Below are 17199 nucleotides of genomic sequence, written 5' to 3'. Positions count from 1 at the left end.
GTTAGAGCCAGTGTGGCGTAGTGATTAGGACCTGGGAGACTTGGGTTCAAATGCCTCCTCAGCAATGAAGCTCAATGGGTGACCTTGCGTCAGCCACAGCCTCTCAGCCTGACATACCTCACAGGGTTGTTGTGGGGGTTATATGAGGAGGGGGAAGAGCCATGTATCCCACCTTGAGCTCCCTGGAGAAAAGGTGGGACGTAATTGCGAGAAATTAAACAAGTAAACATTACCGCTCTTCCAAAATATTAGACTAAAAAGCTGGGAGAGCGGCCTTGGGATTCTTGAAAGCAATTATACATATATATTTTTCTTGGTATATGCGCCAAAATGTACAAGGGGAGCCAAACACCACCTCTGTCTCCCATCTGTGGGCCTGCGACTCCCCTAATCTCTAAACCCCCATCTGTACTTTCATTGACTCATATCCATTATATCTGCTATGCAAGGCTCCATCTCTGTCTCCAATCAACCTGTCAATCCATCCAGCTATTCGTCAATAAGTCTGTCCCCCATTCCTCCCCCACCTTGACAAGCTCTCAGCATTTTCCTTCCACCTATCTAATTCTCCATTCCTGCCTTTCTCTCTCCCCCCCCCCCCCGCCCCACGCACCCCACTCCTTACACCCTCCCATCCTTAGTTCATTCATAAAGATCCGCAGTCCCTCTCCCGGCCAGCGCCAGGTCTTCTCACGGATCCGACTATATGCCAGCAGCTGCAAAGGGGGGACAGCCCCCTGCGATAACTGGTTTGGGGGTGGGGGGGAAGGCTTAGCTCACCCCACCCACCCTGATTCATCTTGAGAGGAGATGCAGGGCAAAGCGATACGATGGCTGGGGTTCTTCGCCGCCCTGATAGCTACGGGGGCCAACTGGGAAGCAGGTGAGGGGGGCACCTGGCTGGGGGGCGTGGGGGGGGAAGGATGCAGAATCGTGGGGGTAGCGGGGGGGGCGGGAGGGAATGGGAGCAGAAATGGATGTGAGTGACAGGTGAAAACAGGAGAAGAAAGGGGCATATGAGGGAAAGGAGGAGGGGAAGGGAAAAGGGGGATAAATATCCAGCCCATTAGAGCGGGGGGGGGAATGGGGGCGGGGGGGGAGCAGGAGAACAATAAAGGAGATAAAAGGGGACCGGAGGTTGAATGGGAAAGCATAATACGCGAGGTCCCCTAGAGCGCAGACCCGGCTCTGGTGCTAGGGAACCCGGGAGTCTCGGCACCAGCCCTTTCTGGCCCCTTTGCTCTACGAACTTATTAGCGCTGCCTGTTTATCATCCATCCCATTGGACCTGAAGCCCCTTTCAGCTAAATGCCAAATTGGTTCGAGGCTGGGTGAGATGAGCGTGGCAGCACTCTGTACATGCTCTTGCCCTGATTGTTACACACGCGTTCCAAAAATGAATCCTGGCATCAAAGCCCAGGCTCAGATTAATCCCTGACTGTTTTTCACCCAGAATTCTGTTCTTTGGTCTAAAGCACTAGACCCCTTTTTGGATAACTTTGGACATCTTGCTTTTCACCTTCATTGGCACGACCCTGGAGACTGAAATGTTGTTAAAGGACAAAGACGTCCTGGTTGCCCAATTTCCCCAAACTGCTAGCCCTCCCTGCTTCGTATACCCACCCCTTTGGAGAGAAAAAAAAAGTTGATTCTTGCCTTGCTTTGTTTCCTTCAGAGATTAACAGCTCTGTGACAGGTAACCATTCAACAGGTGCAGTTCCTCCCCATATAGAGATACTGAGATGGTAAATGCTCTCTACCTGTTTGATCCTTGCTTTTGTGAGGCCCGCAGGAGCCCTGGGTGAGGAAAAAGAAGGTGGCACTCCTGTTTTCTGACTATGCTTACACTTTTGCACATTGAAATGAAAAAATAACAAGAGAGGATCTTTGTTCAATATGAAATGCTGAAGACAGGGATGTGATAAAACTTCTACGCATTAACAATGCTGGCTGGTGCATCTGGGTGCCCCTGTTGCAACTTTTTTTCAGAAAGCCATAACATTTATTTATTTTCCAGACCCCCTCTGCCCAGCCAAGTACAAAGTCAACTGTCTGCTCCGTCAACGTCTGGGCTGCGGGCCGGAAGGAGCACCTACCTGTGGCCCTTGCTTCCCCAATTATGAGGAGGACTCTAGTGGAAACTGCGTGCAGAAGAAGGCCCCTAAGCAGGGTGAGGTCTGTGGGGAGGGGGGAGGGACCTGGGGAAGAGCCCAAGGGCTTTAGAGGGACAGCTGAATGGCTGAGGAGACTGGCAGCAGAGAGGGGATCTGTAAAAAAAGGTAAAGGTAAAGGACCCCTGGATGGTTAAATCCAGTCAAAGGCGACTATGGGGTGTGGCGCTCATCTTGCTTTCAGGCTGAGGGAGCCGGCGTTTGTCCACAGGCAGCTTTTCCGGGTCATGTGGCCACCATGACTAAACCACTTCTGGTGCAACACCGTGACACAAACCAGAGCACACAGAAATGCCATTTACCTTCCCGCCTCAGCGGTACCTATTTATCTACTTGCACTGGTGTGCTTTCGAACTGCTAGGTTGTCAGGAGCTGGGACGGAGCAACGGGAGCTCACCCCGTCGTGCAGATTGTGACCTGATTTTCTCTCTTAACACCTCCTCTCTTTTTTCAGAAAGCAAAACAAAAGGCCAGAAGAAGCCCAAAGACCTGCTCGCTCTCATCCTTTCCCTTCTGGCCAAGCATGAGAAAGGGCTGAAGCCATCAGACATGGAGACCACTTGGCCTGGTAGGCAAAGCCAACAGACGCACCTCTTTTCCCAGCATACATAGGGAGCTGCCTTATACCAAGTTAGATGATTGGTCCATCAAGCTGACTCCCAGCATTCCAGACCCACTGGCTGTGCTGATGGGAACTGGAGTCCATTAACATCTGGGAAGGCCACCGTTTAGCTTACCGCTAGCATTGTCCTGAGGGCTAGAAACTATGACTATCATATTTATTTAAACTTAAGGGGCTGAGAATACAACATAAAAACAGCCCAGGTGGTCACCCCACTGTTAGGTTTTCCCATCAGTCCCTTTTTGATAGCTCCCTGGACCACATCTCCTTACCTTTGATGATGGGTTTCTCCTGGAGATTGGTTGTTCTGAAGAGTTTCCCTGAAGAACAGCCTCATTCGAAACACATTGGGTCTAGTAACTGGTTTCTTGCTGATTTATTCAAAGCATCAGTTACAGATAGGTAGCCGTGTTGGTCTGCCATAGTCAAAACAAAAAAAATTCCTTCCAGTAGCACCTTAAAGACCAACTAAGTCAGTTCTTGGTATGAGCTTTCGTGTGCATGCACACTTGTATCTGAAGAAGTGTGCATGCACACGAAAGCTCATACCAAGAACTGACTTAGTTGGTCTTTAAGGTGCTACTGGAAGGAATTTTTTTTTGTTTTATTCAAAGCATGTTGACTATGCTCTTCAGCATAAGTGTCTCAGGGAGCCTTTTCAGCTGTTCCACTAGGGGGTGATATAATGCAGGGAGTAAGGGAAAAGAATTTCCAACTAACTTAAGGTGCCTCCAGACTGTCACTATTTGCTCGGTGCATGTACGTAGTAGAAGTCTAGGTTTTTGCAGCTGAAGAGCTTCTGTCGTCCTACTGTAACCTATCCACATAATAATAATAATAATAATAATAATAATAATAATAATAATAATAATAATAATTTATTATTTATACCCCGCCCAACTGGCTGAGTTTCCCCAGCCACTTTGAGCGGCTCCCAATCAAGTGTTCAAAACAATACAGCATTAAATATTAAAAACTTCCCTAAACACAGCTGCCTTCAGATGTCTTTTGAAGATAGGATAGCTGCTTATTTCCTTCACATCTGAAGGAAGGGTGTTCCACAGGGTGGGCGCCACTACCAAGAAGGCCCTCTGTCTGGTTCCCTGTAACCTCACTTCTCGCAGAGAGGGAACCGCCAGAAGGCCCGCGGCGCTGGATCTCAGTGTCCGGGCAGAACGATGGGGGTGGAGATGCTCCTTCAGGTATACAGGACCGAGGCCATTTCAGGCTTTAAAGGTCAGCACCAACACTTTGAATTGTGCTCGGAAACGTACTGGGAGCCAATGCAGATCTCTACGGATCGGTGTTATGTGGTCCCGGCGGCCAGTCCCAGTCACCAGTATAGCTGCCGCATTCTGGATTAATTGCAGTTTCCGGGTCACCTTCAAAGGTAGCCCCTTAAAACAACCACATCAGACTTCGAGTGGTTTGGAAAGGGACGTCGCACTGAAAAATCTGGGATGAGCAAATGGTAATTAACGGGAATGGTGCAGGTAAATAAACTCCCCATTTGTGCATCACCACACCTTCCTCCTCAAATCTGCTCCTGGAGGGGAGGTCAGGAGAACCCCCAGAACAGAATATGGGTGGAGGAGAGGAGAGATTGTTCTGTTGATGAGCAGAAATGCTTGGCACAATCTAATGAGCACCAGGTTGAATACAACCCATAGACGCAACTCCTCTGTTAGGTCCAATCTGATGCAAACAAACTCTCCTAGCTCAGTTGGTAGAGCATGAGACTCTTAATCTCAAGGTTGTGGGTTCGAGTCCCGCATTGGGGAAAAGATTCCTGCATTGCAGGGGTTTGGACTAGAATGAACCTTGTGGTCCCTTCCAGCTTTAGGATTCTATGAATGCAACTCATTGCCTAACCTCCACATAAGCTTTGTGCAAGCAAATCGGGATGAGAGCTCCGTAAATAAGAAGACTTTATTTATACTGACACCTTGCTTTTCAGGCAGCATGGAGGGGTTTGAACCACCCAGCTCCCCCACTTCCTTCCCCACCTCTTTACCCCCAAACGCCTCCTACTCCGTGAGCGGCAGCCCAGCTTCTTCCGAGTCGTACGAAGACACCCCAGTCTCAGCCACCACGCCCCCCACAAGAGTGAAAGTGGATTTCAAGCAAAGGTCCCGACCTCCGGCTACAAGTCTGAACAAAGCGGTGTCGCTTAGTGAGTAGGAGCTATTGTGTCCAGATGGGAGGGGGGACGCGGTGAGGGAGGGGTTGCTTGGAGAGGGGGATGTGGGGTGTGGTGAATGGATGGCTTTAAAAGAGGGTTAGACGATATAATTGGGGTGCATGGGGTGTTAGAGGAGGGGTTGTACTTCTGTTGGGGAGGGTACATCATGCTTCTTCTAGGGTGGTTGGTCCACCTTTGGTCCCCACCCTGCACTCAGATCTCACCTGCAGCTCCTAGAAGCTGCCAGCACGCGACAGCAACCACACCTGGGAACGGCTTTGAGTGGCTGGCTAAACCAGTACAGTGGTACCTCGGGTTAAGAACTTAATTCGTTCTGGAGGTCCATTCTTAACCTGAAACTGTTCTTAACCTGAGGTACCACTTTAGCTAATGGGGCCTCCCGCTGCTGCCGCACAATTTCTGTTCTCATTCTGAGGTAAAGTTCTTAACCCGAGGTACTATTTCTGGGTTAGCAGAGTTTGTAACCTGAAGTGTCTGTAACCCGGGGTACCGCTGTATCTGAAGAAGTGTGCATGCACACAAAAGCGTATACCCAGAACATACTTAGTCGGTTTCTAAGGTGCTACTGGACATTTTTTTTTTTTATTTCGACTGCGTCAGACCGACATGGCTACCTACCTGAATCTGGCTAAACCAGGTGAGGGGAGCCAACGGGTCTCAAACCCTCAGTGAGTTAGGGTCCGACCCTGCATGCAAAAACAGGCTTCAGTGAACTGAGCAGATGAGACCAATTGTGGGTCAACCAGTCAAGAAGGCGGTTTCTGCACATGCTGTAGAGAAGAAGAAGAAGAAGAGGAGTTTAATAATAATAATAATGATAATTTATTATTTATACCCCGCCCATCTGGCTGAGTTTCCCCAGCCACTCTGGGTGGCTTCCAATCAAGTGTTAAAAACAATACAGCATCAAGTATTAAAAACTTCCCTAAACAGGGCTGCCTTCAGATGTCTTTTAAAGAGAATATAGCTGCTTATTTCCTTCACATCTGAAGGGAGGGCGTTCCACAGGGCAGGCGACACTACCAAGAAGTCCCTCTGTCTGGTTCCCTGTAACTTCACTTCTTGCAATGAGGGAACCGCCAGAAGGCCCTCAGCGCTGGACCTCAGTGTCCGGGCTGAACGATGGGGGTGGAGATGCTCCTTCTGGTATACAGGACCCAGGCCGTTTGGATTTGATACCCTGCTTTATCATTACCTGAAGGAGTCTCAAAGCAGCTAACATTCTCCTTTTCCCTTCCTCCCCCACAACAAACACTCTGTGAGGTGAGTGGGGCTGAGAGACTTCAGAGAAGTGTGACTGGCCCAAGGCAGCTGCATGTGGAGGAGCGGGGAAGCGAACCCAGTTCACCAGATTACGAGTCCACCTCTCTTAACCACTACACCACACTAGAGGGGGCAGAGGGGGCTCGTCCATCTGGGAAAAGAGCAGGGGCATAGCAGCTGCCTCCCTAGATCTAGCAAAGCAATAGAAATACTTAACTAACTTACCAATCATGTCATTTCTGCCCCACCCCCAACAAAAATCCTGGCTACGTCCATTATAGTTCACCTCCACTTTTGGGAGGTTGGATGCTTCTGAATACTAGTACAGTGGTCCCTTGGTTCTCAAACTTAATCCGTTCCAGGAGTCCATTCGACTCCCAAAACCGTTCGAAAACCAAGGCGCAGCGTCCGATTGGCTGCAAGAGCTTCCTGCACTCAAGCGGAAGCTGCGTTGGACGTTCGGCTTCCGAAAAACGTTTGCATACCGGAACACTTACTGCCGGGTTTGTGGCGTTCGGGGGCCGATTTGCTCAACAACTAAGCCGTTTGAGAACCAAGGTACCGCTGTAGCTGGAAATCGCAGGAATGGAGAGTTCTGTTGTGCTTAGGTCTCCTGTTTGCTGCTGGCCACTGGGAGAACAAGGCTCTGGATCATATCACTGGTCTGATCCTGCAGGCTCCTCTTCTGTCCTTATGTGTTTGTTTCTAGAGGTGTCCCTTTGTATCTGACACTCAAAGGGTTAACTGTGGTCCTTACAGCTCTCGTGGTGATGTGCACCGTGACAGGGGTTTCCGGACTGGTAGTTGCTGCTATGTGCTGGTACAGGTAGGAAATGTCCTTCACCCATATTTGCTATGATGATGATGATAAAGATGATGTTAACACAACGATGTCATTGGTACTTTACGAAGTTCCGCAAGCCAAAAGACCAGTCGTTGCTCCCAATGAGATTAAAATCTAAATTCATTCAGGGACAAAGTCAGCATGCGAAAGAGAGAAGCGAAAACAAGAGAAAGGAGTGAGGCCTGCAACAAAATGTTGCAGCACAGAGCCTTTCGTTCAGGATGCCAGCTGCTCCCTCGCCCCTGGTTTCACATTCTTTCCCCCAGCAGCCAGCCTGTGTACACACTGCAGGTGGAATTCAACATAGTGCAAGGAATGAGGTTGGCTTACGCAATGGGACGTGCCCTCCTCTTTGACCCCCCCTCTGCCCTGGACCTCCTAAACCTATTTTGGGATCTCTCCCAACCCTTCAGAGCACAACTGGGGGGCACGGTAGGTGGGGGAGTCTTGCTACACAAGCCAAACTGGTTCCACGCACACAGCAACTTACTTGAATCCTGCCCCACACATTTGAAGCATATAATTCCCCCCCCCCCCGAATTTTGGGAACCACAGTTTGTCAACGGCGCGGGGAATTTTTAGCCCTGCCAGAGGTGAACTGAAATTCCCAGGATTCTCTCTGGGGAGAAGCAATGCACTTTAAATGTGTAGTTTGCATGCAGCTCAACATCCAGTATTCTGTGACTACGGAACATGTTCAGTATACATTAGAGTTGTCAGGTTCCCATCATCACAATTACATCCCCCCCCCCCTCTTCAAATGTACTTTGAACTCTTCCAAATCTTGGGACTCCCCCAGCTCTGCTGATACATTGCTATTGTGCATGAGTGGTGCAATTTTTTGCTGGGACAGAATGCAAGTCCTTGATTTCTTATCACGTATCAAGAACGCCCAAGTATGATTCTGTAGAAAATCTATAATTTGTTGCCTTCAGACCATAATTCCATTTGCCTATTAATGTGAATGGGAGATAATGTCTAACTGAAATCTCTGCAGGCTGTGTGGGTTTTTTTCAATTTGAGTTGGTATACACAAGTTTATATGCAGTTTGTACGTAATTAATTGCATTTGCTTTTAAATGTTGAGCGTTCAAGTGAGGGATTGCCCTTGTTGTTATAGCTCCTTTGAATAATAATTGACCCAAACAAGCTAGACTGTTTTGAAAACCAAATTCTCCAGTGTTTTTGCAGCACCTTGAGATACAGTTGCTTTGGGGGTGTTTTTTTGCCAGATAGCCATCAGCACTCACAACACTGAGCCTTTGAAATAAAGGGAATGAGATTAGATAGGTTACGTAGGGTTGGCTTCTATAATAAGGGATGATGAAACAGTTTTGAGACAAAAGGTTTTGTGAAAGAGACAGAGAGAAAAAGCAACAGAGAAAATGCATGCAGCAACAAAAGGCCAGAAGAGAGAGGAAGGAAGGTAGGCCTTACCTTCTTATGCGACATCCCCAGAGATTGCTTCTTCAAATGTTTTTATTTATTATATTTTTAACTGTCCTACCTGTCAGGGTTGCATACATTGTCACCCCCACCCTACCCCCAGATTATCCTAGTAAAGGACCTTTTGAGGTAGATTACAGCTTTAATGTGGTCGGCCATTGCAGGGGGTTCAGCTAGAGGACCTCTGGGGTTCCTTCCAACTCGACAATTCTATGATTCTACGACTGAGTGGGGATTTGAATTTATGTCTTTCTAGCCAAAGAGCGAGGGACGCGGGTGGTGCTGTGGGTTAAACCACAGAGCCTAGGACTTGCCGATCAGAAGGTCGGCGGTTCAAATCCCCGCGACGGGGTGAGCTCCCGTTGCTCAGTCCCTGCTCCTGCCAACCTAGCAGTTCAAAAGCACATCAAAGTGCAAGTAGATAAATAGGTACCGCTCTGGCGGGAAGGTAAACGGCGTTTCCGTGCGCTGCTCTGGTTCACCAGAAGTGGTTTAGTCATGCTGGCCCCATGACCCGGAAGCTGTACACTGGCTCCCTTGGCCAATAAAGCGAGATGAGCGCCGCAACCCCAGAGTCGGCCATGACTGGACCTAATGGTCCGGGGTCCCTTTACCTTTACCTAGCCAAAGAGCAGTGATCTAGCCATCACTCCACCTTGGGGCAGGGGGGTCACACACGATATCTAGAAGTCTTTTTTTCTTTTTTGCGAAAGATATTGGCCATTTATTTCACTCTGCACATGCCCCAAGGCACTCTTTCTTAAAATCGCAAAAGGCCCATATACTGCAAGCAAAATATCTCCCTCCCACCCCGCTCCACACAGAAGGAAATGGGGCCTGCCCAGGTTTGAAAAGCAGGAATATGAAAACGACACAGGGAGGCTGTTCTCACGAGAGCTTTTGTGGTGATGCTGTAAACATGTGCCCAAACTCAAATTGCGGACTGTGGGGCTGTTTGCTTGCCATGCTTAAAAAAAAATTCATCATACGATTCATTTCCAGGCTACAGAAGGAAGTACACTTGACTCAGAAGATGGCATATGCAGGCAGCCGGGGAAACCAATATCGATATCATCAGCCCAGCGCAGTATGTGACTTTGCCATTGGTTGAATGCTCACTTGGGGCGGGAGCCCCCTGCCCCCCCGACAGCCCTCAGATCATCACTTTGGAACCCGAAGGGGGGGGGGAATCAGGGGCAGGCGAAAGTCTGCATTTCTTTAAACCCAGTTAGACTTTGGAACTCTCTGCCACAAGATGCAGCGGCCACCAACTAACTCACCACCCTGAGAGCTATATATTACCTCTTGTATCGGGAGCAGTATATGCCGGCGAGCTTCCCAGCATTAGTTTGGCTACTGTGGGAAAATAATAATAATAATAATAATAATAATAATAATAATAATAATAATAATTATTATTATTATTTATACCCTCGCCCATCTGGCTGGGCTTCCCCAGCCACTCTGGGCGGCTTCCAACTGAATATTAAAAACAACACAGCATCAGACATTAAAAACTTCCCTAAACAGGGCCACCTTCAGTTGTCTTTTAAAAGTAAAATAGTTGTTTATTGCCTTGGCATCTGACGGGAGGGCGTTCCACAGGGCGGGTGCCACTACCGAGAAGGCCCTCTGCCTGGTTCCCTGTAACTTGGCTTCTGGCAGCGAGGGAACAGCCAGAAGGCCCTTGGCGCTAGACCTCAGTGTCCAGGCAGAATGATGGCAGTGGAGACGCTCCTTCAGGTATACTGGGCCGAGGCCGTTTAGGGATTTAAAGGTCAGCAGCAACACTTTGAATTATGCTCGGAAATGGGAAGCTATGCTAAATAAGCCTTTGCTTTGGTCCAGGCTGGGCTATTCTTACATTCTCTCTGATCCCCTCTAGTACATGGACTCCCGACTAGCTCAGTCCTGTCAAGTTCACCACTATCAACATCAGAAGAAGCTTCTCACCACAACCAGTGAGGAGTAAGTGTGCTCTTTTCCACATCTCTCCATGGGAGTGGGAAGGTGGGGGCCAAGCAATCACCAAGAGCAGAAAGGGGCTGCTTAAAGGCTCTCTGTTGAAACCTTCAGTCCCTTGAAAGCAGCTGGAAGAGCCCCCCCCCCCGGCCTGGGGCCATTGTAGATGTTTTGATGGGTGGGGTGGGTGAAAGTTGCCATTCGAAACATCTGGTTGGATAAATTTCACACTGAATGTCTTTTCAGTGTCCAGGCATAGTCCTGATTATTCTCCCCAGTCTTTTTAATCACTTTTTAAAGTGATTTAACTGTGTTAACTTTGTTGGGTATTCCCCACTTTAATCTCTGTTTCCTTCGATTTGTTCCCAATCTTTTTATTATTATTATTAAATTTATTCATTTGGTTATTCAAATTATAATTTTACAGAAATATATCAAACATAAATCATAAAAACAAGATTCCAAGGAATCTCCCATCCTCCTCTTTGTGGGTCCTGTTATTTATCATTTCCTTCTGCATCTTTTATGATAGTCCAAATCTTTTACTTCTCCATTGGATCCGGAATTCACCCTTAAACTACAAGTGATATTCCAATCCTGCTAACGATTTTAACTGTTTACAATGGTCTTTAAAATAAGTTACAAATTTTACCTAATTTGTTCCCAGGCTTAACTGATGTCATTTTCCCTTTTTATAACACTGGATATTGCATATTTTATGTTGCAACCTGCTCAGAGAACTTATTTGTAGCCTGTGGGCTAGCTCAGTCAGTAGAGCACAAGACTCTTAATCTCAAGGTTGTGGGTTTGAGCCCCATGTTAGGTGAATTTTTTCCTCATTGCAGGGGGTTGAACCAGTTGATCTTACAGTCCCTTACAACTCTACCATTCTATGAGCTCATCAACACAAAGAAGTTACAGATAGGTAGCCGTGTTGGTCTGCCATAGTCAAAACACAAAATTCCTTCCAGTAGCACCTTAAAGACCAACTAAGTTAGTTCTAGGTATGAGCTTTCGAAAGGTGCTACTGGAAGGAATTTTTTGTTTTGACTATGGCAGACCAACACGGCTACCTATCTGTAACTGGAACTATGGAAGGCACCACATTGAGCCGCATGAAAAGGGTATCTGAAGAAGTGTGCATGCACACGAAAGCTCATACCTAGAACTAACTTAGTTGGTCTTTAAGGTGCTACTGGAAGGAATTTTTTGTTTCAACACAAAGAAGTCCTTCTTTTTTCTGATCCTGATCCTATACTGGACTATGCTACGCCAAAATGTTTAAATGTTTCTTTGATTGTCCTTGAATCCACCCCACTTGCCATCCTTTCCTGCCACACCACAGGAGTAAATCCAGGAGCCGGGGGTGGGGAGGATATATTTTTGGAAAGCGGCTGGAACCTCTAGCAGTGGTGTCCAAACTTTTTTCTTTCTTTTTTTATATATATTTTTGTTAGATTTTTAATATATCATTTTCAACAGTCATTCAACATAGGTCACATCTTATACAATTTTTTGGACTTCCGTCAACCACATCTGAAAATTTTCCATTTTTCCCCACTTAATTTACATTTCTTAATTTCACTATTGCTTTTAATTACCTTATCTATTAACTCTCTCATCATAGCCTTCCTTACAATATTTCATATATTCCTCCTTACAAAACTTCTTGCAGTCCTACTAGCGTAATCTGTTGATTACAGTTGCTTTTCAAATAGTTCGCATATTTATTCCAGTCTTCTGAGAATCTCTGTTCCTGCAAGTTTCGAATCCTTCCTGTCATCTTATCTAATTCTGCATAGTCGATTTGATGAAGTGAAGGGCCGTGAGGGCCGACCAAAGGGCCAACCAAAATTGTTGACCTTTTTTAGGATTGAGGGTTTTTTTTTTTAGAATTTTAGCCAGGAAATAAACAGCCACAGGTGGGCCGGATTAAACCAACCGGTGAGCCGGATTAGGCCCCCGAAACGGATTTTGAGCCATGCCTTCCTAGGGCTTTCCATTTCCTGAGGTCTCTCATCTCACACTGTTGTCTCCTTCCTTCAGCAGAGAAGCCCCCAAACCAGTAGAGCAACTCTCCACGGAGTCAGAGACTGAGAACGGAGATTACACCGTGTATGAGTGTCCAGGACTGGCGCCGGTATGTATGGCAAGGGCCCAGGTTCAGTTTCTTGGCATCTCCAGGTCAGGCCAGTGTTGGCAGTCCTGGCCTAGACGAACAGATGATCTATCTCCATATAAGGCACCTTTCTGTGTGATTTGGAATGCTTCTGTGTGTGGTGTGTGAAGGGCCATCCCTCGGAATTTTGCCACCAGAGGCAGAAACCCTGGCGCCACCCCTGCCCTCCTGCTCCTTGCTGCCACATGGTGCCTGACACTAACCTCTGCCAGATGCTTGCTGCCGCCTGCTCCTGGACCCTGGTGGCAGTGGGGCAGTCCTTTAAAAGGTAAAAAAAAAGTAAAGGTAAAGGACTCCTGGACAGTTAAGTTCAGTCAAAGGCAACTATGGGGTTGGGGCACTCATCTTGCTTTCAGGCCGAGGGAGCCGGTGTTTGTCCACAGACAGCTTTCTGTGTCATGACTAAACCGCTTCTGGCGCAATGGGACACGGTGACAGAAGCCAGAGTGCACAGAAACGCCATTTACCTTCCCGCCACAGCAGTACCTATTTATCTACTTGCACTGGTGTGTAATCTAGCCCGGAGGTTACTAGAGGCATGAATCACATCAACAAGGTGAGATTCATTTATTGAAGGTGGTGAAAGGCACTTCAGCAATGCTGGTTGCTCTTTCAGGGCGTGCATAATCTTCTCTACAACTAGTCAAATGTCAATTTCCTGGACATGAGAACTACCTACCCCCAGTGCCTCCATTTTGTCAGAATTCAGTTTTGGTTGATTGGCCCTCCCATTGCTGAGTTCAGGCATAAATTTTAACAAAGAGAAACAGAGCAGTGGCATATTGAGGGCACCCCACAGCAGTGAGGAGACTGTGGCTCTCCAGATATCCTCATCCCTGACCACTGGCTGTGCTAAGTGGGGCTGAGGGGGGCAGGAGTCCAAGAACATCTGCAGAGCCACAGTTTTCACACCCAGTTAAAGAGTGTGGAGGGCAAGATGAAACTTTGCAGAGCTCTATAGCATAGGCCGGGACGCGGGTGGTGCTGTGGGTTAAACCACAAAGCCTAGGGCTTGCCAATCAGAAGGTCAGCGGTTCGAATCCCTGTGACGGGGTGAGCTCCCGTTGCTCAGTCCCTGCTCCTGCCAACCTAGCAGTTCGAAAGCACGTCAAAGTGCAAGTAGATAAATAGCAAGATGAGCGCCGCAAACCCACAGTCGTCCACGACCGGACCTAACGGTCAGCAGTCCCTTTACCTTTACCTATAGCATAGGCTAAATAAGGTTGAGCAGCAAACTCCCAAAGTTACTTTCTGGAACCAATCCTGTACAGTGGTACCTCGGTTTAAGAACAGTCCAGTTTAAGAAGGATTTGGTTTACAAACTCCGCAAAACTGGAAATAGTGTCTTGGTTTGAGAATTTGGTCTAAGAATTTGGTGTAAGAATGGAATCCGAACGGTGGAAGGGTGGGAGGCTTCATTAGGGCCTTGGTTTAAGAATGGTTTTGGTTTAAGAACGGGCTTCCGGAACGGATTAAGTTCGTAAATCGGGGTACCACTGTAGATGGGAGTGGGACCACTGCACCCCCTGCTCCAACCCACACAGCAGATCCAGTAGGAGATCATGGTTGGGCCTTTCAAAAGCCTCTGAGAGGAGATCGAAAATAAAGCAATCATGCTTGCACTCCCTATCTCTCTTGTGCAAGAGGTCACGCACAGGGCAGTGAGAGCTGTCCTGGTGCCACCCCTTGACCTGAACCTGAATTGAAATGTCTAGAGATAATCTATCTTCCAATTGTGCCTGGAGCCAGACACCCGCAATCTTCTTGAACACCTCACCTGCAAAAAACAAAACAAAAACAGGCTATTTGGAACAGGGTTGTTACAATTTACTGAATTCAGGGTGGGTTTCTTAAGAAGTGGCCACACAGCTGCCTCTTTCAAGTAGGCCAGGACCTCACCCTCTTGAGATGTGGCATTTATTATCTCCGGGAACTACTCAGCCAATCCCTTTTGGCTAGCTGCAATTAGCCAAGGTGGGCAAAGGTCAGGAAGGGTCAAGTTGCCAGCCAAACGGACCATGTCTGCACCGACTGAAACCGATGCCGTAAACTCAGACTAGACTTCATATTACATACCTGCACAGGAATTATACCAGGACAGGCACGGTAGTCAGAGGGGATATGATTCTGCTGCACATGTGGGTTGGCCGCTGGGAATTTGGTTCCTTTTCCAAGAATGCTTTGATTAACAACAACTCCTCTTCTCTTTCTGCAGAGTGGAGAGATGGAGATCCACAACCCTCTCTTTGATACCTCCACACTAAACCGATGCCCTCCCTAAGTGCATATCCTCCCTCTCTCTCTCTCTCTCTCTCTCTCTCTCTCTCTCTCTCTCTCCTTTCTCTTCTCATCCACATCTCCAACTCCTGGATTAATAGAGGGATGATGCAGCTTCAGAGTCATAAAAAAACAACAACCCACTCCCATTAGAGGCCGATTGTCCACCTTTCCTCTTTAAAGAAAGGCAGCTATGGTATGACTCAGCCATCAGTCACACACACACACACACACACACACCATCCCACTTTCTTCTTCTGGGAATGTTCAAAAGGGGGGGGGGATCCGGCGTTAGGATCTATATTTTTAGAAAATATAGATCATCTCCAAATCCACATCTAGAGTCTTTGGTATTTCTGTCTTTGCTAGAAAACCCTTTTTTCAAGCTCTCCTGATTCTATCTACCTGGAAGCATTTAGCCTACAAAGCTTTGCAAGCCAGGGGCAAAACGAGACTTTATTTCACCCGGGTCAAAGGCCCAGTTTGGCACACCCACACATTTGCGTACACACAGAAACTGAGAGCCTGAAAAGCTCCCCTCTGGAGGCTTCACCCTGGGCAAGAAACCTGGCTAGCCCTCCTGTAACTATGGCTCTGTGTAACACATTCCCTCATTTGAGTTGAGGCCATGGGCTTTTCATTTCTTTATAGAGCCTACCAACTGCTTTTTTCCCTTTACCCAACCCCAAGTGATGTACAGTGTTAACAGGTCGCACTCAGCGGAACCTGAAGCAACAGCATCAGAATCGTTATCGCTGCCCAACGTAACGGTGGCAAACATTACAGGAAAAGTAAGAGAAAAAGAGCATTGGCAGGAAGAGAAGACACCCGGTGGGTCTTCATGGAGAGACTGTTCCCTACTTACGGTGCCACAGCTGAAAAGGCCCTGCTCCATATCTTTAGATCTCATCTCTGCGTGGACTATAGAATCCTGGGTTTAAGCTCCTTTCCCCAGATGCGCATGCGTGTCACCATGTTTATATGACTACCTAATTCCGTGTCTATCAACGATGTGGAATCTGCACATGTAAGAAGCTTGCACGACCTTCTCTACCCAACTTGGAATTGCCTCTTGCTAATGCCTTTCCCGCCTTCTGGTCTTGTGGCTGCCTATGCTCCAGACACCGAACATGGGTTGGGATCCGTGCACTGTATGTAATAGCGCTGTACCTGTGTCTCAGTCCAATGTGTTGTTCTATTTACTTCCTCTGCAGCAAGTGACCTGGCTCACTTGCTCGAGTCGCTTGTAGCCGCAACGGTGCTCGTTCGCAACTGCTCTCTGCTTGTGAGTTATGTGGGTTGGTGGAGAACGGACAGGCAGGGTATTGTGTTGACAAATAACCACAACACACAGCATCTTTGTACAGCGCTTTCCCCAGTGTGCTGAAAAGACTTCAGCTTTATGCATCCTGTTGGTAGCCTTAACTACAACCCTCCTGTGGAGTCCAGCGTTAATATCCCCATTTTACAGATCTGGGCTCTCAAAGGTAGAGAGAGAGAGAGGTGAGCTTGCCTAAGGACACTCAATGATTTCATGGCAGCACTGAGATCTGACCGAAAGGCTTCCAGCTCACCTGTGCTCTATATGGTTGCCATACGTCCGGAAATTCGTGGACATATCCGGAATACTGCAGTTAGCAGCAGTGTCCAGGTGGAAATCAAGAAATGTCTGGGGAAATCTGGACGTAGGGCAACCCATGTCTGCAGTGTCGTTTTTGCCAATTTTCCATTAAAATAACTCAAATATCCTCAACAACTTTGGCCAAAAAAAGCTCAGCAACTTTTCTGTCTGGATTTTCAGCAGCAACCCTATCCTACCTGGTGATTTCCAGCTGTTTTGGACTACAACTCCCATCTGTGCTGGCTGGGTCTGGCGGAAGTTGTCGTCCAGGTTGGAAAAGGCTAGTCTAGAGCCACGCAGGTATGTGGCTTTGCACAGTGGCTTCTAACCAGCTGGAAGCCCCCAAATGCATGAGGACCTCCTGGAATTCAACCAGCAAATTCTGCCGGATATTCAGTCTTACTGCATGACAATAACTGAGTCCTGCAAAATACAGTGGTACCTCTAGTTACAAACTTAATTCGTTCCGGAGCGCCGTTCTTAACCTGAAACTGTTCTTAACTAGAAGCGGGCTTTCGCTAATGGGGCCTCTTGCTGCCGCTGCGCCACCGGCACACGTTTTCCGTTCTCATCCTGGGGCAAAGTTCTCAACTCGAGGTAACTCTTCCAGG

At 47.7% G+C, this 17199-nt stretch overlaps 1 protein-coding gene across 3 annotated transcripts; it reads left to right on the top strand.

Moving 5' to 3' along the window:
• Nucleotides 1-622: 622 nt before the first annotated feature.
• Nucleotides 623-16853, top strand: LOC310837895 (neural proliferation differentiation and control protein 1-like). Of its 3 annotated transcripts, none has more exons than XM_083725113.1 (9): nt 624-883; nt 2018-2170; nt 2626-2739; nt 4751-4966; nt 7019-7085; nt 9552-9636; nt 10435-10517; nt 12561-12651; nt 14906-16853. In XM_083725113.1, the coding sequence occupies exons 1-9, from the start codon at nt 811-813 to the stop codon at nt 14969-14971; spliced, it is 948 nt and encodes a 315-aa protein (XP_083581239.1). In that variant the 5' UTR covers nt 624-810; the 3' UTR covers nt 14972-16853. The 3 variants fall into 3 exon arrangements, with proteins under 3 accessions (XP_083581240.1, XP_083581239.1, XP_083581238.1); XM_083725112.1 differs by having other exon boundaries at nt 625-883; nt 12558-12651; XM_083725114.1 differs by lacking the exon at nt 12561-12651 and having other exon boundaries at nt 623-883.
• Nucleotides 16854-17199: the final 346 nt, after the last annotated feature.

Source organism: Podarcis gaigeae (genome assembly GCF_964106915.1).
Source record: "Podarcis gaigeae genome assembly, chromosome: 2".
Taxonomy (NCBI): domain Eukaryota; kingdom Metazoa; phylum Chordata; class Lepidosauria; order Squamata; family Lacertidae; genus Podarcis; species Podarcis gaigeae.
The sequence above is the reverse complement of the archived record's forward strand: the minus strand, read 5'-3'. Positions and strand labels throughout refer to the sequence as shown.